Here is a 25,335-nt window from a genome sequence, read left to right as displayed (position 1 = left end):
ACCATTGGTGGGACTGTAAATTAGTTCAACCATTATGGAAGACAGTGTGGTGATTCCTCAGTCTGATTTCAGAACCAGAAATACCATTTGACCCAGCAATCCCATTATGAGGTAGATGCCCAAAGGAATATCAGTCATTCTGCTCTAAAGACATATATGCACACATATGTTTGTTGCAGCACTATTTACAATAGCAAAGACATGGAACCAACTCAAATGCCCATCAATGATAGACTGGATAAAGAAAATGTGTGATATATGTATACACACACACATACACACACACACACACACACACACACCCACACCCCATGGAATACTATGCAGCCATAAAAAAGAATGAGTTGATGCCCTTTGCAGGGACATGGATGAAGCCGGAAGGCGTCATTTTCAGCAAACTAACACAGGAACAGAAAATCAAACACTGCATGTTCTCACTCATAAGTGGAAACTGGACAATGAGAACACATGGACACAGGGAGGGGAACAACATACAATGTCGGGGGGTGGCAGGTTAGGGGAGGGAGAGCATTAGGACAAATACCTAATGCATGTGGGCCTTAAAACCTAGATGACGGGTTGATGGGTGCAGCAAACCACCATGACACATGTATATCTATGTAACCTGCACACTCTGCACATGTATCCCAGAACTTAAAGTAAAATTAAAAAATAACAAAAAGGAAAAAAAGCCAATAAAGGAAGAAACAAACTAACAAAAAGTCCTTTAAAACTCAAGGCTGGAGTCAGCCTTCATGACCCCATTGCCCAGGTACTGAGAATAGCGTACTAACCGTTGGGTACTGCAGCCAAGGGAACCTCGTAGTGTGGGAAATAGAAGAGGTTGTGGGGAATGATGGAAGCCTTTGAGAGGGGTGGGGAGGGCTTGAAATCCAGGCCTTCTTCACTGTGACTCCCAAGGGTCTCCAAGCTGACACGGCTGCTTGGGGGGGTTGGAAGATAATTACCCCAAGCTTCAGCATCATGCAATGTACCTACGTAACAAACTTGCACATGTATCCCCCAAATCTAAAATAACAATTGAAAAACATATATATATATATAATTTTTTTCTTATACTTTAAGTTCTGGGATACATGTGCAGAACATACAGGTTTGTTACATAGGTATATGTGTGCCATGGTGGTTTGCTGTATCCATCAACCTATCATCTACATTAGGTATTTCTCCCAATGCTATCCCTCCCCTAGCCCTCCACCCCCACAGTCCCCTGTGTGTGATGTTCTCTCATAACTTACCACTAACATAGGCATTAGAAAGTTAAAGAAACAAAATAGTCATCGTAGCTAACATCTAGCATGCACTTAGTGAACGCTAACCTGTTCTTCTGCAGTAACTTAGGAGAAACAGAAGAAGCCCTCATGTTTGACTCCAGTTTTGATTTTTTTAAAGGACTTTGCCTCATGGGCACTAATCTTTGGTTTCTGTGGTTTGAAATGGGTATGTAAATAGGATAAGGGGACATGCACTCTTCTGAGCTTAAGCAGCTGGTCACATTCTTATCTGCCACTTGTGTGCCCACTTCATCTGGCCCAGCAGCTCACAAAGGGCCACTGGAGTGATCAGTGAAGGGGGGTGCCTGGGCCTGGCCTGATGGGGAGGCTCCTCTTGCAGATGCCGCATTAGTAAGTGCTTCTCCCTGCTGCAGCACTCGGGGAGCCAGCAGGTGAGTCCGAAACCGCAAAGGCCATGCCCTGCTGGGTACAGGGCACACAGGGCATCCAGGGCAAGACAGCCAGGGAGGAGAAGGGCCTGGGCTCAGCCTCTCCAGCCCCTCCATGAGCTCACCTGCTTACTCATCCAACCCCATGGAAAGCGATTCATCTGGCACTGCCGGGAAGATCAAAGAAAGAAGGAAAATCCTGCCTTCAGTGTCTAATGTGGGAGACAGAGTCCCCCGTAACTGTACTATGAGAGAATGTGGCCTCAGCCATGAGAGATGGGCCCAGCAAAGGGATTCAGGGGTTCAACAGAAGGAGGCTCCCACCCAGATCTAGAAAGGCTGCATGGGGGTTTTGGGGAGCCTAGAACTAGGCTAGGTAGGGAGAGGGTACAGCCTATTTGATGAGGAGCCCAAGGTGAGGTCTGGGAGTCTTGCCTTCTGGCAGACAAGGAGAGGGGATGGAGCATTTCTCTGATACCTTCCCTTCCTTTAAAAAAAAAAAAAAAAAAAAAAAGAGGCTGGGAGCAGTGGCTCACTCCTGTAATCCCTGTACTTTGGGAGGCCGAAGTGGGTGGATCACCTGAGTTGACGTCAAGAGTTTGAGAGCAGCCTGGCCAACATGGAGAAACCCTGTCTCTACTAAAAATACAAAACTTAGCCAGGCATGGTGGCAGGTGCCTGTAATCCCAGTTACTTGAAAGACTGAGGCAGAAAAATCACTTAAACCCAGGAGGCAGAGGTTGCAGTGAGCCGAGATCATGCCACTGCACTCCAGCCTAGGAGACAAGAGCAAGACTCCATCTCAAAAAAAAAAAAAAGGTATTTTCCTAGCCAAAGAGACTAGAAAATGGCAATTTTTTTTTCTGGTCTCGAAAAAATACATAAGCCCTCTGCTTGTTTCACCTTTCAGAAATGGTGGCATTTGACCATTGACGAGGGCAGCCTGTGAGACTGTCATTTCAGATTGCTAAGCGCAGCTTTTCATTCCTGCATGGAGCTTTGTTCTCCTGGGGCACAATGGCCTGGCCACTCTAATGCTCTTATTCTGACACCTGTTGAACAGGTTCTTCCAGCCCCTGAAAGAATTCTTGAGAGGTGGCTCCAACAATGACCATGCTCCTGCATTTCACTCGGTAGCCTTGCTGACAGGTTTCAGAGTGCCTGGTGCAGACAGAGGTCAAAGAGTCTTCATTACCAGATACATGCTAGACATGTTGCACTACCATCCACCTTTGGCCAAAGGCACAGTGAAGATGGCATCCTGAAAACACTACACCTGCCTGTGTGCCTCTCCAAACCGATAGGCCACCTTTGCACCCTTTGGCCCACCTAGCTTCCGGGATTTATTCCTTTGTTTAAATGGATAATGATTGTGGAGGATTCAGCCACTGCTCACTGTAAGAGCCCTTCTCTTCCTCTCCCTTCCTTCCTTCCTTCCTTTTCTTTCTTTCTTTCTTTCTTTCTTTCTTTCTTTCTTTCTTTCTTTCTTTCTTTCTTCCTTCCTTCCTTCCTTCCTTCCTTCCTCCTTCTTTCTTTTTTCTCTTTCTCTTCTTTCTTTCTTTCTTTCTTTTCTTTCTTTCTTTCTTTCTTTCTTTCTTTCTTTCTTTCTTTCTTTCTTTCTTTTCTTTTCTTTTCTTTTCTTTCCTCTCTCTTTCTTCTCTCCTTTTTTCTATCCTTTATTTTTCTTCTTTTTCTTTTCCTTTCTTTCTTCTTCCTCCTCCCTCTTCCTTCTTCTTCTTCATCCTCCTCCTTCTTCTTTTCTTCTTCCTTCTTCACAGGGTCTCACTCTGTCACCCAGGTTGGAGTGCAGTGGCATGATCTCAGCTCACTGCAACCTCTGCCTCCCAGGCCCAAGCAGTCCTCCCACCTCAGCCTCCCAAGTAGTTGGGACCGCAGGCACCACCACACACAACTAATTAGAGACATGATTTATAGGAAATCCTGTGGAATAGCGGGACGTGGTTAATAATTATCGTACCCATTTCACCAACAAATACACTGAGGCTCAAAGAGATGACATCAGTCACTCAGGGTCGCAGAGCTGACTCAGCCAGGGTTTGAAACCGGATTGCTGACTCTAGAACCTATATTGTTTTAACTCCATCAATTTGTAGGATTTGAATTCTGTACCAGGGGCGGGTGTTGGGGTGGACTTGTCTCTCGTGCAGGCTGTGCTGCAGGGGTTTCATGTGGAGGATCAGGGAACAGGCAGAATTGGAAGGGACGCCCTGGCTGGGCCTGAGCAGAGCACTGCTGGGTGGTGTCACCTACTTTACACTGCAGTATGACATACTGACTTGGATTTGGTTGTTCTTTCAGTCCCAGGAATCCCCAAACCCGGAAAACATAGCAAACCCCCTAGAAGGAAATGTAACGAAAGAATCAATCAGTAGCAAGAAAAAGGAAAAAAGGAAACATGTGGACCACGTAGAAAGTTCACTATTTGTAGCACCTGGAAGTATTCAATCCTCAGATGACCTAGAAGAAGACACTAGTGACCACTGCATTCCTTCCAGGTATTTTATTCATCTCTTTTCACCCTTAAGGTGGAGCCAGAGAGTTAGAGAGTCATTTGCAGTTTCGGATTTGATGGGGTGGGAGGTGCAGGCATGGGATTGGACAGCAAGGGAAACACAGCTTCATGTACAGTCCTCATTCTCTACACCTGGGTGGGGGAACCCACCCTCACCATTACCAGACCTCATGAGGAGCAAAATGGGAAGGATGGGAAACTTGCCTTCTCTCCTCACTCTTCAAACCTTTGAGTGGAAGCTGGCAGTGAGTGAGCAGTGGGTGTCTGAACCATAGGTAGGCACTGGGGTGAACGCGGTAGACTTGGAGCCTCTGTTGGCTGCCTTCTGGCCCCCAGACAACTGCAGTTGAACAAACTTCACTTTATAAGCATCTCAAGGACTTCAAGCATATCCACCTTTCCACAAAGGAGATCTTTAACGTCTGGCACGTGGAAGCTGGACATCTTATTAACCTTATGGCTTCTTCCACAATTCCCGTTCCAAGGAAGTAGGGATGCTTGATCTAGCTTAGGAGAAGTAGGGAGCGGGGAGGATAATGAGATTTAACTGATCTACAGGAATCTCATAGCACACCTCTGCTCTGTCACTCCAAGGCCACCAGATGAGCCAGATTTGTCCCTGGGAAAATGTGTAACTGCTGAAAATCAGAAGACCCTGGTCTCTCCCCTCTCTCATCATCATAATAGTCAGTCAGTGTTTATCAAGCCCTTACTGTGTCCAGGCACTTCACACTCATTTTCTCATTCATTCTCATGTCGCCTGTAGACACACTGGTGGGACTGTGCCTCATATGACAGACAAAGAAGGTCTGGGACCAGGTCACTTTCCCAGCTTAGGAGATGGCAGAGCTAGGGAGTCTTGGACTCAGATGTGTCCCACTCCACAGTCCACATTGTTTTTGTGCCCCCTTGTTGCCTGTGATGATGTGAGTAATGCAAGCTGCCACAGAAAATTATTGAGATACGCATTTGGGCAGGGGCAGGGAGAAGCCCATACAGACAGAGCCAGAGGAGTTGCTGGCAGGTGCCTGGCTTTCCACCTCCCTCTGCCTTGCTTCTGTGCCTGGACCTTGGGGAAACAGAGGCAGGCGGAGGAGGGCCAAGGCACAACAGAAGGCTGCTGCCCATTTGGCCTTTGACTCCCAGCGTGCCTGTCCCTGCCCCTGGGTGTGACTGTCTAGCAGTCATCTGTGATCTTCACATGTCGCTGGGCTCTGCTGTCAGTGCCGGTGAACGCTTTGCACAAACAGCCCAGGGGATCTGCCCAACTGCTCAGCTTCTCCGGAAGCAGGTTAATTCTCAGGGAATCCTTGAGCAGCCACTATGCAATGGAGTCTGCTAGGCCTGGGGGCTTCAGGAGAGGGAGAAAGAGGTCAGCCACAGGGGTTGAAGGCAGGGCTCCATCCTTCAAGGAAATATGACGTCACCCTCCATTCCGCTAGGACTGGGTGGAACATGAGAAATGCGAGGCAGGCATTCCCACTTGCACATTGTGGACCTCAGAGGCAGGTAGAGAGAGTCGGGGCAGCCTGGTCTAGGCCCAGGTCTGACTAATGGGGACCTCAGACGCAGGTAGAGAGTCGGGGCAGCCTGGTCTAGGCCCAGGTCTGACTAATTACAGAGAACCTCTGGTGAGTCCCAACACATTGGTATGCTTGGGTTACTTGCTGATCCAAATGCTATGATTTTTAAGAATATGTGGCTTGCTTTCTATTTAAAATCCTGACTTCGTTTTTTCTTGTAGATGAGGGCCCAGTGTGTGTGTCACTAATATCCATCCTATTTGTAAGCACTCTCCAACCCAAGTAGGGGTATTAGATAAAATCTCATTTCTGTCCCGGGGTGTGAAGTTGTCGCTCTTGCCCAAATCCATATGTGGAAGCCCCAGGATAGGGGTGACCGTACAACTGAGCCATGAAGAGCTCCAGGTGGTACCATTTGAAAATGTGTGTTTGTTTTTCAGGACTAGTCACAGTGACTCCAGCATTTACATTCGACGACATACTAATAGGTCTTCGGAATCGGTTAGTATGTGAATTTCTTCTTTCTCCGCACGGCCCCTGCTAATCAGTTATTTTCCATCCTTCCTCCTCCCCAGCCCAGAGCTTTGAAATTACTGACCTGCAACAGCTATACTTTTGGATAGAAGACAAGCAAATTGAAACCTTGTCATTAAGCACAGTCCAGTCGGATGTCCGGTTTGGGCAATAAGGGATGTAAATAAAGTGATGATTTTAAAGCCCAAAGGCCTCTTTGTTACAAAAACGCATCCCAAACGCCCCGCCTGGACCCCCCCGCACACACACCCAGAAAGATCACATTCAAAGACAGAGGTGCAACATGAGTGGAGGTCCGATGGACACTCTCACGTGCTTAGTACCAGATGTGTTAGAACCCGGAGCAGCACACCCCAATTCGGGTTCCGGGTGGTAGGGATTCTCTTGCTCACAAGGGAGGGGCTTGGGGGAGAAAGTAGAGGAATGTATATTATGTAGTGCTTTGATTTTGGATCTAGGTGCTGACAGTATTGAGAAATGCACGGCATGCTCGGCTTTGTGTGTTTAAAATCGTTTTATTTTCTGTTTCAGAGATTTCATCTTTACTAATTGGGTTGCGGGGGTTTTGTTTATAAATTTCACTGTAGGATCATTTTAGCTATGTTCAGTTGAGGAACGCAGCAGATCTGGATGACAGAAGAAACCGAATGTTAACCAGGTTGGTGGCTTTACTTCAGGTTTTGTGGGGCTTGTAATAAAATGTTTTTCCATTCTGCAGCCTGCCTTACAGGGGTGGTTCTTCTCCCACTGCTCTGTTGATAGCAGTATTAATAATTTGGGATAATGCAAGGAAATAACTATTCCAGAGAAAATGATGTAAATTGAATATGAGTAGAAAGGAAAAGTAGATATTAATTAACACTGATGGGCAGGGCCTGGTTCTGAAAATGAGTCAGTTTAAAGACCGGTCTGGGTTCTGAGCCTGCTGCTTTGTTTAAATGAGTGGTGTACGGTATAGGGTGGTTTAGTGGTATAAGGTAGTTAGCAAAGGGAGGGCCAGGCAGGAGAAGAGGTGGTGGTCTTGTGAGGCTATGTGTCCCCCGCCTCCGCAATGCTATAGTCCCTGACGCCTGTCTGTTCACTGTCGCCACTGCAGGTACAATACTCAGAAGCTCACTGAGCTGATTTTACAGTTTTATGGCATCAGAGCAGACATGAAGAGAGAAAGCAAACATGCCAGGAAGTCTATGAAAGTATTTCTTGCTGTCGGAGAACTGCTGGCCTAGCCTAATGTTGCTGAATTGCTGGAAACCTGCCCATTTAAAACATAGGGAACCAGAAAAACTTCTCAAACTCTTACAATTCTGAGACATCCCCATTCTTGTTGAAGTCATAGGATTGCTTTATGTTTCTATTTTTAAAAAGTTTTATTTACTCACCACAGATTTGAATTGGCTTGGAAGGATTTAGATTACTGGAATCGGAAGCCTGTGTCTGAATATTCCCCAACACCCAAGAGTGTGGTCCTTAGAACCCCATCCCTCTGGCTGCTAAAAAAGAAGCAAGACAACTCCTTTCCCCTGCCATGAAATGGAAATACTAATTCAAGTTTTCAACTAGGCTGGACATGCTCATAGGAAAATAATCCTTTTTGCTCTTATGAGATAGAGATGTTGAAAATAGAACCTATAAAGTTGAGAAATGCAGGCATGTTTTCAGTTTTCTACATTGAGCATTTATTACCTTTATAATAAAAAATACGGTTTAGGCTGCATGTGGTGGCTCATGCCTGTAATCCCAGCACTTTGGAGGCAAGGAGGGAGGACTGCTTGAGGCCAGGAGTTTGAGACCAGTCTGGGCAACACAGAGAAACCCTGTCTCTATAAAAAGTATGTAGTTTAAATTGTTTCTGTGGATAGCTTTTTAAAAAAGACCATCTTGTGGGTATTTATCATTCAGTATGTAGATGGCGGCAGATGTTTAATCCCACCCAGCCCCTCACTCCTGCTATCAGGAGATAGTACTGGGATAAGTGGTTTTAGCCTCTCGTAATCTCCATTACATGGCACGAAACCCCCTAAGAAGCTTACACTGCAGGCTTCTCTACATGCAGCTCCAAGCAGAGGCCCCAGCCCCAGCTCCTGGTCCCTACCTCACCCTTTCCTCTGGAAACTCAGGTCTGGGGTTGGTTTCCAGCATCTTCTGTGCTTCACTATTATCCGCCAGGCAAAACCTTCTGGGCTTCCTTATTGTCCACCAGGCAAAACCAAAATGGCATTTTAACACTACCGCCTATAAAATAAAAGCAGGAAGGTAAATCTGACTGAAATCAAATCTAGTAACTATTTTAAAGGTAATATTCCAAAGCCAAAGCAAAACTGTGGGGAATGGGAGAGGTCTTTGTTTGTTTCTTTCTGATAGATGATTTAAAATGATCTGCTATCAGGGATGCTTCATCCCTTAGATGACCTGTGGGGTCCCCTCTGTTACAAACAGCAGCGAACCATCAGTATCTAACTCCATGCCACTCTCTGAGAGCACTGTGGCATCAAGAAAGGTGTCCCAGGAGACCTGGCCTAGGTGCCAGCTCTGTCGCCAAGTAATCCCTTGGCCTTGGGCAAGTCACTCCACCCGAAAGCCTCAGTGTGTCCATCTGCAGAATGGCGCTGCTAGCTCCTCCCACCTGATGTTATGGAGATGAACAGAGTGTGTGCAAAAGCTCGAGGGACTGTCTTACTGGCCCAACCCACTGGTTTGGGTCAGCACACACAGTGTGGGGCCTACCTGGACCTGGTGCTGGGGAGCCTTCAGGTCTTCAGGCAGGGAGTGGGGGCCGGGGAGAGACGGGTAGCACTGGGTGGGATCCACTCTCCTGGGAACCTGCTTGGTAACTGCCTTTCCTCTGTGTTCCTTCTGTAGGAAGGCCAACAGCTCAGGAGAAACCATGTCACTGGGGAGCCACAGCCCGCAGAGCGACTCTCTGACACAGCTTGTCCAGCAGCCGGATATGATGTATTTTATTCTCTTCCTGTGGCTCCTGGTGTACTGCTTGCTGCTGTTCCCACAACTGGATGTTAACAGACTCTGATACGTGTGTCTGGATAATAAATAAGACAGGACCCTGACCAGGGGCGGGGTACTTCATTTCATTTTGGGTTCTGGGTGGGGCACTTCTACAGACAGTTGAGGACCTCTGAGGAAACTTAGACCCCCTTTCTCACTATTGTGGTTTTTTTTTTTTTTTTTTCCCCAGGTTTCCTTTTTTTTCTGGATGACGTGAGCATGCTTTTTTCTTTGGCTGTGTACTCAAAACTCAGGCATGCAGCTGGATCCGTAGGTGGGGTTTTGTCCTTGTGTGCCTTGCTGGGTCGGATAGGAAGCATCATTAGTGATCATTAGCCCGCCTGGATCTTAGCACACCCCACATGCAGGTTCACATCCTGGATGAACTGGGATTCAGATGAAGGGCTGCTTGATGAGAAAGAGGGTGGGCGCCCAGGCAGAGCCCCAGCTGGGAAGAAAGCTGCCACATTTTCCTCCAAGCATGGATGTTTGAGAGAAGGTACTGGGGTCCGTGCACCTGTCACAGTCTGGTAACTGGTTGCATTCACTGGGGAAATCTGAGCAGCTGGCTCTGTGCAAGCACATCCGGGAATGGCAGAATCCAGGGAGCAAGATGAAAGCTGTGTTGAGAGCCACAGTGTGCTCTTTTTCACCCTGGTTTGTTGTTGTTGTTGTTTTGTTTGTTTGTTTGAGGGAAGATGCATTTGAAATTCAGTTTTCCATTGATTGGATTGAGATAGAGCGATGATTTTCAAACCAGATCCTCAAGGCCCAGCAGGGCCCTGTAAAAGCCATGAGGAGTGGCTGGGCTGGAATCAGCTCCCACCGGTGCTGGAGCTGGGTGGTGCGGCAACTTCCTACCCACCAAAGCTTTGGTACACACCTCCTTCAGAATGCACATCTTGGCATGGGCATCCTTTGTGGTCACTTGTAATGGGTTTCTTGAAGAGGCTTTCTGGATGGTACTCTGGGAGCAGGCCAGCACAGGAGGTTTGTGAAAGAAGATAGGCATTTCTAGCACCCCTGCCCCCTGTCTTCTTCAGCCCCGGGCTCCCTCCACTCTCTCCTTCCTGCCAAGACTCAGGTCTGTGGCGAGTCTCTGCATCAGTTCCTCCTCCCCTTGCTCTCCCGTTCAGAAAGCATGTACCAGGCAACCCTTACAAAATCACGAACGAGTCAGGAGGGGACTCAGAGAGCATCTTGTCTAGCTGAACCCAGAGAGACAGAGCAGTGTGACCAAGATCGTACAGCCAACCGGGGGCAGACTTGCAGTGAGCACACAGGCACCTGATGTCCCCTTGTAGGAAACTTCCACCAGGCACCCCAGTGTCCTGAGAAAAAGATAAAATGACTAGATTAAAATGTCCACATTCAAACAAAACCAAAAATTTTAGACCAACTGTCGACATTTGTTTTGTTCTTGTATTTCTCGCATGAGGAAGTCTTATTCACCTTCAAGCTCATCCCCGATTCCTTCTGAAATACGCTTGACGGCTGCAACAGCTTGTCATTTGACATACCAGCGTCATTCTTACTCCAAGAATCGCGTTTCTTTCTTTGCTAGCCAAGGACTTGCTCATTTCAAGCAGTGGGTTTCAAGTTCACAGAATTCCAGCATGGCCAGAAGAATTTACATAGCACATCTGAGTCGATGACAGCCCAAATCTGGCCTCTAAACCAGTCTGATTATAGTCTGTCTCCCCTCCTGAAAGAATTTCAGCCTTCCAAGCAGAAGGCTGTTGGGAGCTTGGAGTGATTCCATCTGGAAGGCCAAGAGCCCCGTGGAAAATGAGCTAATTAATGAGCTCCCTGGCATCAATGAAAGCGCAAAGGTACAGATAATAAAGATTATGTGTGTGATAGTTTATAACCCTGGGCACCATGCAGTCCTCGCCTAAATTAGTTGCTCAAAGAGCCTGGGAAGAACTGACCAAAATGTGAATCATTTCATTTTATGGGTCTAGACCTTGTTCAGAAAAACCTCTGCAGGATTCTTTTCTCACCTATTACAACTTGTAATATTGTTTAAAACATCCACTGGCAAGATGCCTAAAAGTCATTTGGTTCAGGTTGGCAGTCAACTGATTTTTTGAAAAGGAGAAAGAAATCTCATTTGAGTATGGGCTTCTATGGAAGAAGCTGGATATAGAAAATGGATGTGAAAGTCTGCAGGACAAACCACCCCATTGCTTGTAATTTTTTTTTAATTTAAAAGAAATACAATAAGGCTTTTAACAAGAACTAGCAGTCCCCTAAGTCTCACTGCTTAGAAGTAACCACTTTCACCTCTCTTATGTTTGCATTTCTACATCACGTGCTTACGCTTATGTTTTAATTAATTTAGAAACACCTACTGGCTTGCTATCACAGTAGATGAGGATTTCACTCTTACCATACCGTATTTTGGTTTTCCAGTATAGCTAGATCACATCAGTTAGTACATTTCTATTAGGTGTTGACATTACCTGGAACACTTAAGGATTGTTGACTCCCAAGCCCAGCAGTGTGTTATGGTTACATGTCCTTTCTCCTCCAAATGTCCCCCTTAATTTGTTATTCTCTCTCTTTACTTTTGTTTCTTCTTCTTCTTTTTTTTTTTTTTTTTTTTTTTTTTTTTTTTTTTTTTTTTTTTTTTTTTTTGGTGTGGCACATTAATAACTTCCTGAGGAAGAGAACATGGGAAGTAAATATGGTTGTAAATATTTTGAGATTTTTGCATGACTTAAAATGTCTGTATTCTGCCCTTAGCAGAAGTGTGGCTGAGCATAGAATGACAGGTGGAGAATAATACCGTCTCCTAACCCCTCCCAAGCGTGCTGGTTGAGATTTCTGATGCCATTCTGAGTCCCGTACCTTTACATGTGACTTAGATTTTTTATCCACCCTCCCTGGAAACATTTAAGATCTCTTTATTCTTGGTGTTCTGAACTGTCATGATGGTGTTGTATCCTGGGTGTTAAACCTTGTGCTGGGGCTTCATGGGAAATTTCTTAAAGTTTATTGTGATTACTTACATTTTTTTCTTTCTGGACCACCTATTATTTCAATGTTGGAACCTCCCCTACCCCCAGGATGATGCTGTGATATTTTTATCTTTTCTGTTTTCATCTGTTTCCGATCTGCTTTCAGGAAGAATTATTCATTTTTATCTTCCCAATCTGAAGGTTGTATTGAATTTTTATTTTGCAAATTAACAAAACCTTTGGTCATTGTCCTGTCTTTGTTTTATAGTGTCCCTTTCTTGATGCGTGAATGCAGATTTTGTCTCTCTGTGGACGTTAATGATTGTGTTTTGAGGGGAAGTTCTTTTCTGCTCCCTGTGTTGCCCTCATTTCCTCTGAGTTCCCTTTATTTTGGTTGGTCTCAGTCTCTGCCTTTCACGTTGTAAATTTTTCTCAAATATCTGGTGATCCCGTGGATCTGTTCATGTTTAAGAGTGAGGCATCCTGGCCGGGCGTGGTGGCTCACGCCTGTAATCCCAACACTTTGGGAGGCCGAGATGGGCGGATCATGAGGTCAGGAGATTGAGACCTTCCTGGCTAATACGGTGAAACCCCGTCTCTATTAAAAATACCAAAAAATTATTTTAGCCGGGCATGATGGCAGGTGCCTATAGTCCCAGCTACTCAGGAGACAGGCAGGAGAATGGGGTGAAGCTGGCAAGCAGAGCTTGCAGTGAGCCAAGATGGCGCCATTGCACTACAGCCTGGGCGACTGAGTGAGACTCCGTCTCAAAAAAAAAAAAAAAGTAGTGAGGGGCATCCAAAAGCTGATTGAAAGCTGTGTGTGCCAACTGGTGAGCTTTTCCACTAGGGTCACCAGGTGGGCACCTGGACTCATCATTGGAGAATGCTGCATGTCAATATTTGCAGGTGTTTTCTCTGGGGCTCATTCTGTTTCTTTAGAGATGTTCCCACTACTCTCCTTTCTGGGAAACAGGGCCATACACAGGGCTGCTTTTAGCCTACACTGAACTCTCATGTTGTTTCAAAAACAGTGTCCCATCTGGGCAGAAGCCCCCATGAGCACTTGGCTTGACTGGCAGAGGACACCTTTTGCCCCTTGCTCCAGACATACCCAGCCCTGAGCTTGGACAATGCTTGAAGAACAATAAAAAGGCTAGATTTTAACTCCTGATTGCCCCCTTTAGCCAGGTGCCTCTGTGCAATGCACAAACTGTAGGACTATATCCAGAGACCCTGGTCTATACTCAGTGTGCCTGAGTTCTGACCGCTGAGCAGGCAGCCTCATCACCCGTGAATATTTAGACTTTCATTGAGTTGCTTCCACCTTTGCTGTGTCTGGTGTCCCTGAGTTGGAGCTGCTCTGATTTCTCCATGGAGTAGGAGCACAGTAGTCATCTGGCTGCATGGGAAGGACAGGGGACCTCTGAGCCAACAAATGCCCTGGTCTTGAGCCCCATGTCTCACCCCATCCCTCCCATTCCAATCCCCAAGCCTCTCCTGGAAGCCACAGGCCATCTCTGCTGACCACTCTGTGGCCTCCCCTCTGCAGGCATGTGGTTTTAGGATCCCCTGCCCTGCTCACTTCTCCATCAGTTCCATTCTTGCATCGATAGGTTGCTAGCTCTTGCTTACTGTTCTCTTCTGTATCCCTCTGTGTTCATGGTTGTATTAATACAACTTTCATTCCTTTGCTCCTGTTTTCATAGGGTTTCATGAGGGAAGAAACGGGCTCATGCATTCAGTATACCACTTTGATCCATAAACCCCATATGAGTTTTCTCACTAGTTTCTTGGGGGGCATGCTTCTCTGACTGGTCTGTGAACGTGCCCTGAGTCCAGCTGGGACTATAGCAGCATCCATCCTGTTGAGCTGTGGCCTGCTAAGTGATTTTGTGTAATGCTGTGCCAAGTGCAGGAGAGGGTTAAATAGCATGGGTAAGCTCTGCTTGAATGCCATGATTAGTTATTACCTTCCTTCCTTCCCCTTGGTTTTGCTGCCTATTCTCAGTAAATGATCTTAGATCTCCTGCCTCCCCAAAGATACAGTCTGTGTGGTCCTGTGGGTTCTAGATTTTCTTTACCTTGCTTCATTTAAGAAACAGAAAACTAGCTAGGCACAGTAGTGGCTCACACCTATAATCCCAGCACTTTGGGAGGCCAAGGCAGGAGGATCGCTTGAGGCCAGGAATTCAAGACGAGCCTGCACAACATAGCAAGACTCCATCTCTACAAAAAGTTAAATTTAAATTAGCGGGGTGTGGTGGCATACACTTGTAGTCCCAGCTGCTCAGGAGGATGAGGCAGGAGAATTGTTCGAGCCCAGGACTTTGAGGTTACTGTGAGCTATGACCCTGCTATGTCACTCCAGCCTGAGTGACAAAGCAAGATCCTATCTCAAAAATAAAGAAATAAGTAGTCCACATAGGTGTTTGCCAGCCAACAAATCGCGTGGATTCTCTGTTGAGCGTGGCCAACATTTCCTCGTCGAAGTTTGTATCTTGCCATAGTTGATGATCGGGCTGTCGGGGCTTCCTGGTCAGACCTGACCTTTGTGGGGAGATGTTCTCCCACCAAGGCTGGGAAGCAGGACACTCTTGCTGCCCCTTGGGCAGCCACCCAGAACATGGGCTTCTCCGTTTCTGGGGTTCAGCATAGTTCCCCCCACCCTCTTCCCATGCAGTGCATGCCTGCTCTTTGTCAGGATGGAACAGAGGAAAGGCAGAGGCACTGGGGGCAGTCTGTGTAGTTGATCTCTGTTAGTCATAGACTGTTCAAAAACCTCAGGAATTATGTAAGCGTTCAGTGCCTCATTTAAGAAATGAAAAACTGAAGATTAGAAAGAGGAAACGACTAGTCGCCCTGCTAGTTGATGACCTCCAGATATCATCTTCATTCCCAGTTAAGTTTACTACAAAACTACAGCCTCAGCTGCTGCAGCAAACCTCCCCAACCCCCATCGCTAGGGACTCAGAACACCATGGAGGCTCATCTCTCCAACAAAAGTCAGAATTAGCAAGTACAGATGTGTCTTACGAAAATGTCAGCATCCATCATGGCTGCTTTGGCGAAGAGCTGTTCTTCCGTGGTCATGCCATTGGAAGGCAGTTGTATGACAAGAATGCTTTCACATGAGCTCCAATTTTCTTAACTCTCCAGAAGGACTTCAGAAGCCTCTGGAGTTTTCAGACATGGCCTCTCTCTCCCTTCTGCTTGGAGACACCTTCCTGGGGGTCTCCACTGCATTCCCCACCTGTATTCCTCTGTGGAGCCTTGTACCCTCAGGTCCCAGAAATGGGCTGTGTGGGAGCTTCCAGTGAGCCTGGTATCTCGGGACGTTCTCAGCCAGGAAATGAGACTGCACAAAACTCTGCGAGGCCCAGGTGTGTTATTTCTCCTTCCCCAACATTGCATCATCACTGCTGACACAGCATTTGGGGAAGATTTAACATCTTGGGCCAGCAGCTGCCATCTGGAACTGTCCCCAAATAGCAGGTTGTTCTGTCCCATCCAACTGGTGAGGGGGCCACCCTAATGACAAGGTCCAGGATCTGGGTTCGGTGGTGGAAGGCTGGGAGCTGGCGTGGGCATTATCGTTCTTCTTCGCTGAAAATTGCTATGGCTCTTTTCCCCTAACAGCCAGTGTGGGAGAGCCAAACATGAGATACAAGCATCCCCTTGAGCTCCACAGATCTTGTGCCTTGCTCTCATCAGGCATTTCCTTGGAGAACAGCAGTCAGCAACTCATGAAAGTGAGCCTGGTGCACAGACTTTGCATGGACTCTGCACAGGTTCCATTTCCATCGTGTGCAGACACCTGTATCTTTGGGCTCCACATGAGCATCTGCCCTCTTCACGCTGATTTTTTTTTTTAAGAGACGGCATCTTACTCTGTCACTGAGGCTGGAGTGCAGTGGTGTGATCACAGCTCACTGCAGCCTGAAACTCCTGGGCTCAGGCAATCCTTCTGCCTCAGCCTCCCAAGTAGCTGGTACTACAGGTGCATGCCACCATGCCCACCTAATTTTTTATCTTTTATAGATACAAGTCTCTGTTGCTTAGGCGGATCTCAAACTCCTGGCCTCAAGTGATCCTCCTGCCTTGGCCTCCCAAAATGCTGAGATTATAGGCATGAGCCACTGTGCCTGGCCTTCACTCTGATTTTTTTTAAGAGCCCTACAGTCACCTTCAGATCTTGTCATTTCTCTACCATTGTGTGTGAGACAGGGCATGGAGTGAGCTTGGTCAGGTGGGGGTCAACAGCCTGGAGACTCAGAGCTGCTGGTTTCCCGAGAGCCCCAAAAGTTATCAGAGTTTTTGAGCTGAGTGTCCTGCAGTTGCCAGCCCCCACAATGCTGGGAATACTGGCTTCTTTGTGTTTAGAACTTGTTCTGAGAACCTTGATGAGAACACATCAAGCAAGCAGTTCCTCCCAGCCAGGGCTGGAGCAACATGCCAAAAAACATCCTTGTCTATGGGAAAAAGACAACCAGTATTTGGTGCTGTTTGACCAAGTTGTTTTTAAATATACACATGCCTCAACAATCCCTGGCCTCAATCACACTGCTAATTTGTTTAAATCTCTGACACTCAGACGTCAAGACTAGCTTCATCTAGCAGCGTTCTCTTTAAGGGAACCCTTTTTTTTGTTTTCATTTTAATCACTGCCTTCTTCTCTGGGAGGTATTGTGGGCTGGAGAAAAAAGTCAGGTTTGGGAGTCAGACAGATTTAGATTGGAGTCCCAAGCTGTCACCAGATCTCTGGGTGATCTTGGCGAACTAACTTCTGAGCTTCTGTGCATTATAGGCATTCAGTACATATTTGTTGAATCATAATACTTTTCTTGAAAGTTTATGAAGTTGTACGATGCCCAGCAGCCCCCTTTTCTCTATTTCCTTCCTCTTGAAGCCAACATTGACTATACCTCTTTCCTTAACCCTCAGTTTACCATAGCTTCTTCCAACCTCTCTCTAATCCATTACCTTTTTCTGACCTACCCTGTCTCAAATCTAACTCAGGCCTTTTTGCAAGAGGAAGTTTAAGCCATTGTTTACTCATTAACTCACTTGACCCTTAGAACAATTGTGGGAGGTGTTTATTTCAGAAAGAAAGCTAAAGCACAGGACAGAAAAATAACAAGGTCATAGCGCGAACTAGTAAGTAGCAGAACCGAGAACATAGGACTCTTATTTTCAAACATTGGTTTGCACTCTAAAATTCACTGCATTTGCAAATTCACAACCAAAATGGCCGCCTGGAAAGGGTCGTTTGCAATAAAATCTCAGTGTCCAACATCAAAGACAGTTCTTCAGGGTTTTCAATTAACTATACATCCTGCCCCCAGCTGCTCATCTCTGCACCTCTAACACGTACTTCTCAGAGTAGGAAATTGGGCTTTCTCCTTCAAAAACAAGAGTAGAGAAGGCCTGAGGACGGTGTAATTTAAATGGAGAGGTAGAGACCACGAATTGCTTGGATGAATTCTTAACTGATTGGTCTCTGAGGCAGGGATTATTATTTTTCCTGTATTTTAAGCTTAAAAGTAGTGATTTTGCATTGTTACAAAACCAAAATAGCAAAATATCATTTGATACTTGTATTCTGTTTGCAACAGCTACCACTTCCTTTAGCCCCAGCAAAAATCAATAGGTGCGTATTCTCTACAAGTTCATGCTGTGTGAAAGGACAGCCCTAGAATGCCAGTATCGCTAAATATCATACAAAGATTTAGACACTTTTTAAAAGGAAACTCTGGGAGTGCCTGTTGTCTGGAGAGTTGACATTGTCCAACGCAGGCCAGCACTGGTGTGGGTATGGAGAACCCACGTCCTAGCTCTGGCTCACCTGCAGATGCCTTGAATTTACCTCTCTGGGTTGGAAGTGGAAAGACTTCTTTTAAAAGTCCTTTCTAGGTTTCAAAATCCAAAGGTTACCAAGGTAGTTTTTATTTATCTCAATAAGTGACCTATTTGCTTAAAGCAAGTGTACCTCTGTATATAACCCCAAAGCTTAGGGCAGTGCTTCTTGGCTTTAGTATCTGAGAAAGGTGCCTTTGGGAAGAGTTTGGTCAAACAGAAAGTAGTCTGAATCTTAAAGGTGTGGGATGAATGTTTGAAGTAGAACCTGGGAAATCTGCTTCCTAGGGCTGTTAGAACTAAATTGGTCTCCTTAAATTACGTCAGCATCTGAGGCAGTTTCCTAAGGGGATTTCTTTTCAATTCAAAAGTTCAGCTGCAGGAATACACAGCTGTACAGGACTAGATCTTCCCACCCCTCATCTTTTCCCTTCCCCAAGTAACGACTCAGAAAGGCTCCCGAAATTCTACTCAGAATCGGAGCCGTTCGCATTCCAACAAGCATCCCTTAAGCCAAAGGCTGGCATTGTTTGTGTAGAATGTCCCTGGGGTAGGGGCGGTAGCTGGGGGGAGGGAATGTGGTGCAGGGGACACCTGCCCTCTGCCCTTGAAATTGCACCGTAAGATGCTGCCTGTGTCACTCACAGCGGTGCTGATACTATCCGCCAAAGACAAATTGTGAACATGGAAAAATGGTCGTTCCCTACTGTACATCCTCAGGACAAACTACTAAACTTGGAGACAGGAGATGGTTCAGACCATATTGTACTGGGTGGTGATCGGTGTTTCATTTTGGGGGAGTCTGGCTTATTGAGCAGATTTAATGTTTCCTTATTGTCATGGCAGGGCTTAATTGACTATGTCTGAAAGCTTTTACTGAGAGTTCTAAGAAAACTATTGAGGAAAATGAAATGTTATTTTGTAGTAAAAGGATTATTTTTGTCTATTTAGTATATACATAGCTGTAGCTTTGTAAAAAAAAAAATCTTTGAAAAAATATATGAATGTGCCGTCTTATTTATTGATTACTGTAAATTAAGATACAAATGGCTATTTGCATAATTTATACCTGTGGGAAATTAACTGGAGTATTTGTTTTTTGACTGTTTTCTATTAAGGAATATTAGGCTTGGTGCTATGATGAATGATCTTGTAAAATTATATGTATTCTTAAGAAAATTTTTGAATATAATTTCTTGAACTGACCATTTCATTGATAATACTTACTTCCGCGTGTGTTTGTGCTTTTGACAACCAGAAATTACACTATTTTTTCAGCAAATAGTCGCAACAAATAACACTTTTGCCAAGGCTGAAGCGAAGCCAGTTGGCTTTAGAGTGGTAGAGATTGAGAGAAGCTGTCCTTTTTAAACTGCATTAACTTGCCTTGAGCCTTTGTAATGCTCCGAGAAGTAGTAGTAATAGCAGTAGTAGTTGCTATGCAGCTCTGGAGTGGGGCCGCCTAGGTCTGAATCCTAGATCTGTCTTTTACTAGTTCTGTGACCTCTAGGAAGTTACCATAGTAGCCAGGGGTCCTCATAAGACAGAGCCTGAGCCAAAGCTGATATGATGATTGTGTCATTTGAGGGCAGAGGGGATGCAACCAAGGGCAGCAGGAGTGAGATAAGGACAGAGGGAGAGCAAATAAAAGGTGGTGCAACAAATATTTATGACACGCTTCCTTGGCATCAGCACTGTTCTGGTTGCTGCAAATATAATAGGAAACCAAAACAAGGTTCTTATCCCCCCAGAGCTGATCGTCTAGTAAGAAAAGGCAGACAGAAGCAAAATGGTAAGATGCATAGTGTGTCGTCCGTGCTATAAGAAAAAGCAGGGAAAGAAGGTAGATTGGGGGTCGACAGTGAGGTGCTGCCAGGCTCATACAGCAGCCAGGAAAGACCTCTTTGAGCAACAGACATTTGACTAAAGACCTAAAAGAGCCGCAGGGACAGATCCTTCGAATGCCTGGGGAAAGAGTTTTCTAAGCAAAGGGAGCAGCCAGTGCAAAGGCACTGAGGCAGGATCATGGCTAGAGTTTTGAAGGGATAGCAAAGAGCCTGGCTTGGTGAATGCACAGTGAGTGAGAGGAGAGAGGCCAGGTAGGGCCTTGTAGGATGTGGTAAGGACTTTGGCCTTTACCAGGAGTGAGCTGGGATCCACTGGAGAGTTTTGAGCCCATGTCAGCTTACACTTTAGCAGGCTAACCCCGGCTGCCATAATGAGAATAAACTCCAGGGAACAAGGCGGAACACAGAGGCCAGCCGGAAGTCCATTTCAGCAGTCCGGGAGAGATGACAATGGCACAGGTGGGTGCAGCGGAAGTGGGGCACAGTGATTTCATTCTGGATGTATTTTGAAAGTGGACCCTCTGGATTTGCAAATGGATTGGCTGTAGAGTGTAAGAGGAAAAGAACTGAGAAATGCTCCAAGGTTTTGGCCTGAGCATCTGGAAGAATAAAGATGCCACAGGCTGATGGGGAAATGGGGAGAAGCAGATTGTGGGGAAGACCCGGAATTCCTGAATCTGAGCACGTTAGGTTTGAGTTGCCCATTGCTCATCTCCTTTCCTTCTCCCTGTCCAAGGGTACTCGGGCTGTGGCGCTGAAGTGCCCTGAGGTGACTGTGCTTTTGTCCTCACTGGTAGGCCCAGCCCCCATGGCCCCTTAGCTGCTCTGCTGCTGTGCCATGATTGCCTGGGCTTGGGCATCTCTGACCGGTTTTGGAATCTCAGGTCCAGTGTACCATGAGGCCATTCCCATGGCATCTGTGGAGCCCCCAGACTTATCTCTCCCCGACCAGTCCCACTCTGACATGCCACCCCAAAGTGGGTCTCCCGACCATTCTCCCTGCCGTATTTGCATTTTAAATCTTTTGAATACCGATACCAGGAGGCCCTTCACAAATCTTCCTGGATGTACAGAGCCTTCACCCTGCTTGAATGGAGAAAAAGAGAAAATACGGGGAGAAAACACATCGGATGATCTGGCCACATTAAAAAGGGAATGGCAGGCTGCATGACAGGAAGATAAATCCTGTACTGAAATTGCCAAAGCCTGTAAACGGCTGAGCATAATCATGTTTCTACTTGGTGGTATATTACTTTGGACGGAGTGGTTATGCCATAAAAAGCCCAAAGTGTGAAGATGGAGTGCTATTTTGTTTCCATTAATTGCTTCCATGTTTCAGATTAATTTCAGTGACACGTGTCAGCCCAAAAAAGCAATGGTTTAAATACCAATAAATTTTATTTTTATCTTAAGAGAGAGACAGTCCTGCTTGGCACAGCAGCTCCCCTGTCCTTCTCGCCACTCCCAGTGCTCTGGCTGTGCCATCCTTAGACAATCGTCCTTGTCTTTATGGTCCAAAATGGTGTCTGTACATCCAGACCACACATCCATATTCCATGCTGCAGAATGGAAGAGAGGCAGCAATGGGCGGCCCCTGCCTTCTCAGAGTTCCCAGAAGAACCCTCACAACACATGGGCTCTCATCCCCTTGTCCGAGCTAAGCCACTGACCACAGTTGCTATGGAGTAAGGAAATGTGTCCTTGGTCCAAACACATAGATCTTGCTTCTCTCCCATCTTCACCTTCTCCCGAGCACGTTCTTCCTCCGTTCCCAGCCTGGGCACTCCTTCAGCTCCAACCTCTGCTAAATGAATTACAAGTGAGAAGGGCTGTTGGTTGGGAGCAGGCATCCAGCAGCCTTGGTGACATTTGCCTAAGTCCTTGTTGTCAGGGGTTGGACCAGATGTGGGCAGCTTGTTCCTTATACATACCTGTATGGAAGGCCTGCAGGGGATCCGGGGCTTAGAGATGGGAATGAGATCAAATCCATCCTCTGAGGGAGTTCACCCTGAGCAACTACCATTTCTTTTTCTTTTTTCTTTTCTTTTTTTTTTTTTTTTTTTTTTTTGAGACAATGCCTCACCCTGTTGCTCAGGCTGGAGTGTAATGGCATGATCATAGCTTACTGCAGTCTTGAACTCCTTAGCTCAAGGGAACCTCCTGCCTCAGCCTCCTGAGTAGCTGGGGCTATAGGTGTGCACTACCTGCCAGGCTCACAGCTACCCATTCTTGAGCACTCTCCCAGGCGCTAGGCTATGAACATACTACACTATCACAAGACTCCCACAGTGAGTTTTGTGGTGGGTGGTTGCATCCTATCCATGAGAAGGTTGAGGCTGGAAGGAAGGAATGAATGAAGATAGTGCAGGCGGAGCTGGAATAGGAACCTGGGGCCACTGGAATCTTTCTAGCACACCATTCTTCCTTCTGTGTCCCCAGAAGTGGCCCCCAAGAGAATGTGACCTGGGCCATGGGATCTGCAGCTGCTTCTGGTGGGCAAGGCTCAGAGAGACCCACAGGGCAAAAATGACTGCCAGGGTTCCAGTCTGAGGCCTGTGTCCTGCCATGAGGAAGAAAGCTGGACAGGGGAGCTTCCTTTGCCACCCTGACTCAGGGGTTCATTCTTTTAGGACCTCTGAAAAGTCTCAACATTCCCAGCCCTCAGTTCCCTCAACAGTGACTACAAATCATAACAGTCCCCCTAGGCAAAAGAACTCAATAGACATTTCTGGGGAAAAAAAAAAAAATGGCAAACAGGCATATGAAAAGGTCCTCAACGTCAGTGATCATGAGAGAAATGCAAATGAAAACTACAATGAGAGAACATCTCACCCCAGTTAAAATGGCTTTAATCCAAAAGACAGGCAAAAAGGAACATGGGTGAGGATGCAGAGAAAAGGGAACCCTTGTATGATGTTGGTGAGAATGTAAATTAGTACAATCACTATGGAGAATGGTTTGGAGGTTCCTCAAAAAACTAACAATAGGACCGGGCATGGTGGCTCACGCCTGTAATCCCAGCACTTTGAGAGGCTGAGGCAGGTGGATCACTTGAGGTCAGGAGTTTGAGACCAGCCTGGTCAACACGATGAAAACCTGTCTCTACTAAAAATACAAAAGTTAGCCAAGTGTGGTGGCACACACCTGTAATCCCAGCCACTCAGGAGGCTAAGGTAGGAGAATCACTTGAACCTGGGAGGCGGAGGTTACAGTGAGCCAAGATTGCGCCATTGCACTCCAGCCTAGGCAACAGAGTGAGACTGTCTCAAAAAAAAATTAAAAAAATAAAAAATAAACCTAACAATAGAGCTACCATATGATCCAGCAATCCCACTCCCAAGTCTATACCTAAAAGAATGTAAATCAGTATACTGAAGAGATCTCTGCACTCCCATGTTTATTACAGCACTGTTCACAACAGCCAAGATTTGGAGGCAACCTAAGTGTCCATCAGCAGATGAATGGATAAAGGGAATGTGGTACATATACACAATGAAAAACTATTCCACCATAAAAAAGAATGAGATCCTATCATTTGCAACAACATGGATGGAATTGGAGGACATTATGTGAAATAATCCAGGCGCAGAAAGACAGACTTCTCATGTTCTCACTTATTTGTGGCGGCTAAAAATCAAAACAATTGAACTCATGGAGATAGCAGAAGGATGGCTACCAAAGGCTGGGAGGGTAATAGTGGAGGGCTTGGGGATGGTTAATGGGTACAAATATATAGTTAGATAGAATGAATAAGATCTAGTATTTGATAGCACAACAGGATGACTACAATAATTTATTGTATATTTTAAAATAACTGAAAGAGTATAATTGGAAGGTTCATAACATTAAAAAAATAAATGCTTGAGGGGATGGATACCCCATTTACCCTGAGGTGATTATTATACATTATATGCCTGTGTCAAAATATCTCGTGTACCCCATAAATATATACACCTACTAGTACCCATAAACATTTTAAAAATTTAAGTAACCAAATTAAACATCTAGAGATTAAAGCTTAAAAGAAATAGTCTCCCTGCGAGGACTGAAGTGACCTACTGTCTATAAAAATGCCCAATACATAGCACAAGCACTAATGTTCATGGAATTAGAACAGCATCATCCTTTCTTTCCCTCTTAAGTCCTAAAGCTCCAATTGCCTTTTCTTAGAATTCCATCCCCTCCCCAATCCAATTTTCATCATTTGCAGACTTTTCTGGTGCCAGGGCCATAACCCTGGAAACGTCTGTGTAGCCTTGAATTTTCTAGACAGACAACATGTATCCACAGTGTAATCCTCCCCTACATGGCCCCCATGTAATGGGACATGAAGCCTTGGTGCAATGCATGCAGAGGGGCTGCCTGCACCCACAGAGTAAGAACCTTATGCGAAGTCATCTATCCTGCCTGGGCTAAAGATTGGCCCATTTGTGGTGACCACAGGAAAAACTAGAGGCTGAGTATAGTTGTTTGCCCAATCCTTACAGGTAAGTTGTATATTTTGGGGTGGGAGTATGGGAGGGGGAAGGTTGGCTTTCAAATCACTTCAGTGCCATTTTGTGTGGAATTCTTTGCTAAAAAGTATTAGCTCAGTCCTTGGAGACTCTAGGAGGATCCCAGGTGATGCTTGCAAAGGACTCTCCATCCGAAGACAGAACTTGGCTAGGACTCTATTGGAACCATGACCATCTGGGGACAGAGTTTCTTAAAATTAAAAACAATTGAACTTACGGAGATAGAGAGTAGAATGATGGTTACCAGAGGTTGGGGAGATGAATGGAGGAGGGGAGGAAGTGAGGATGGTTAATGGGTACGAAAGTATAGTTAGATAGAATGGGGAGAAGTCGGCCGGGCGCGGTGGCTCAAGCCTGTAATCCCAGCACTTTGGGAGGCCGAGACGGGCAGATCACGAGGTCAGGAGATCGAGACCATCCTGGCTAACACGGTGAAACCCCGTCTCTACTAAAAAATACAAAAAACTAGCCGGGCGAGGTGGCAGGCGCCTGTAGTCCCAGCTACTCAGGAGGCTGAGGCAGGAGAATGGCGTGAACCCGGGAGGCGGAGCTTGCAGTGAGCTGAGATCTGGCCACTGCAGGCCAGCCTGGGCGACAGAGCAAGACTCCGCCTCAAAAAAAAAAAAAAAAAAAAAAAAAAAGAATGGGGAGAAGTCTGATTTGGTTCAGTCCTGTCTAGCACCTTGCCAATGCCGGATGATGCCAGCTCACTGAAGCCAGGCATTCACTGTCTGTCTAGAAAAGCTAGACATGGTACTGTCTGTCTAGAAAAGCTAGACATGGTACTGTCTGTCTAGAAAATTCAAAGCCCACAAGGAGCAACTCTAAAACAGGACTCCCCAAACTATGCAATGAAGGGCTTAAAAAAAAAAAAAAAA

At 46.0% G+C, this 25,335-nt stretch overlaps 1 protein-coding gene and 1 long non-coding RNA gene across 5 annotated transcripts in view; one reads left to right on the top strand and one right to left on the bottom strand.

Moving 5' to 3' along the window:
- CLMN (calmin) overlaps positions 1-9,339 on the top strand; it is a 136,037-nt gene extending 126,698 nt beyond the window's left edge. The window contains exons 10-14 of one of the 4 annotated variants that reach the window (XM_017857970.1): positions 4,004-4,200; positions 6,181-6,241; positions 6,862-6,932; positions 7,371-7,467; positions 9,138-9,339. In XM_017857970.1, coding sequence (XP_017713459.1) covers positions 4,004-4,200; positions 6,181-6,241; positions 6,862-6,932; positions 7,371-7,467; positions 9,138-9,302 — 591 coding nt within the window. In that variant the 3' untranslated portion in view covers positions 9,303-9,339. Of the gene's footprint in view, positions 1-4,003; positions 4,201-6,180; positions 6,242-6,315; positions 6,477-6,805; positions 6,933-7,370; positions 7,468-9,133 lie in introns of those variants that run through there. The other 3 variants (XM_017857972.1, XM_017857974.1, XM_017857973.1) reach the window with 3 other exon arrangements.
- An 11,978-nt stretch (positions 9,340-21,317) lies between these two features.
- Positions 21,318-25,335, bottom strand: part of LOC108519136 (uncharacterized) — a 27,479-nt gene continuing 23,461 nt past the window's right edge. Inside the window, exon 4 of the long non-coding RNA XR_001882537.1 lies at positions 21,318-21,742. This is a non-coding gene — a long non-coding RNA (uncharacterized LOC108519136). The remainder of the gene's footprint in view (positions 21,743-25,335) is intronic.

Source organism: Rhinopithecus bieti, unplaced genomic scaffold, assembly GCF_001698545.2.
Source record: "Rhinopithecus bieti isolate Rb0 unplaced genomic scaffold, ASM169854v2 scaffold_41913, whole genome shotgun sequence".
Lineage (NCBI taxonomy): Eukaryota > Metazoa > Chordata > Mammalia > Primates > Cercopithecidae > Rhinopithecus > Rhinopithecus bieti.
Note: the sequence above shows the minus strand (reverse complement) of the source record. Positions and strands in the feature narration are given on the sequence as shown.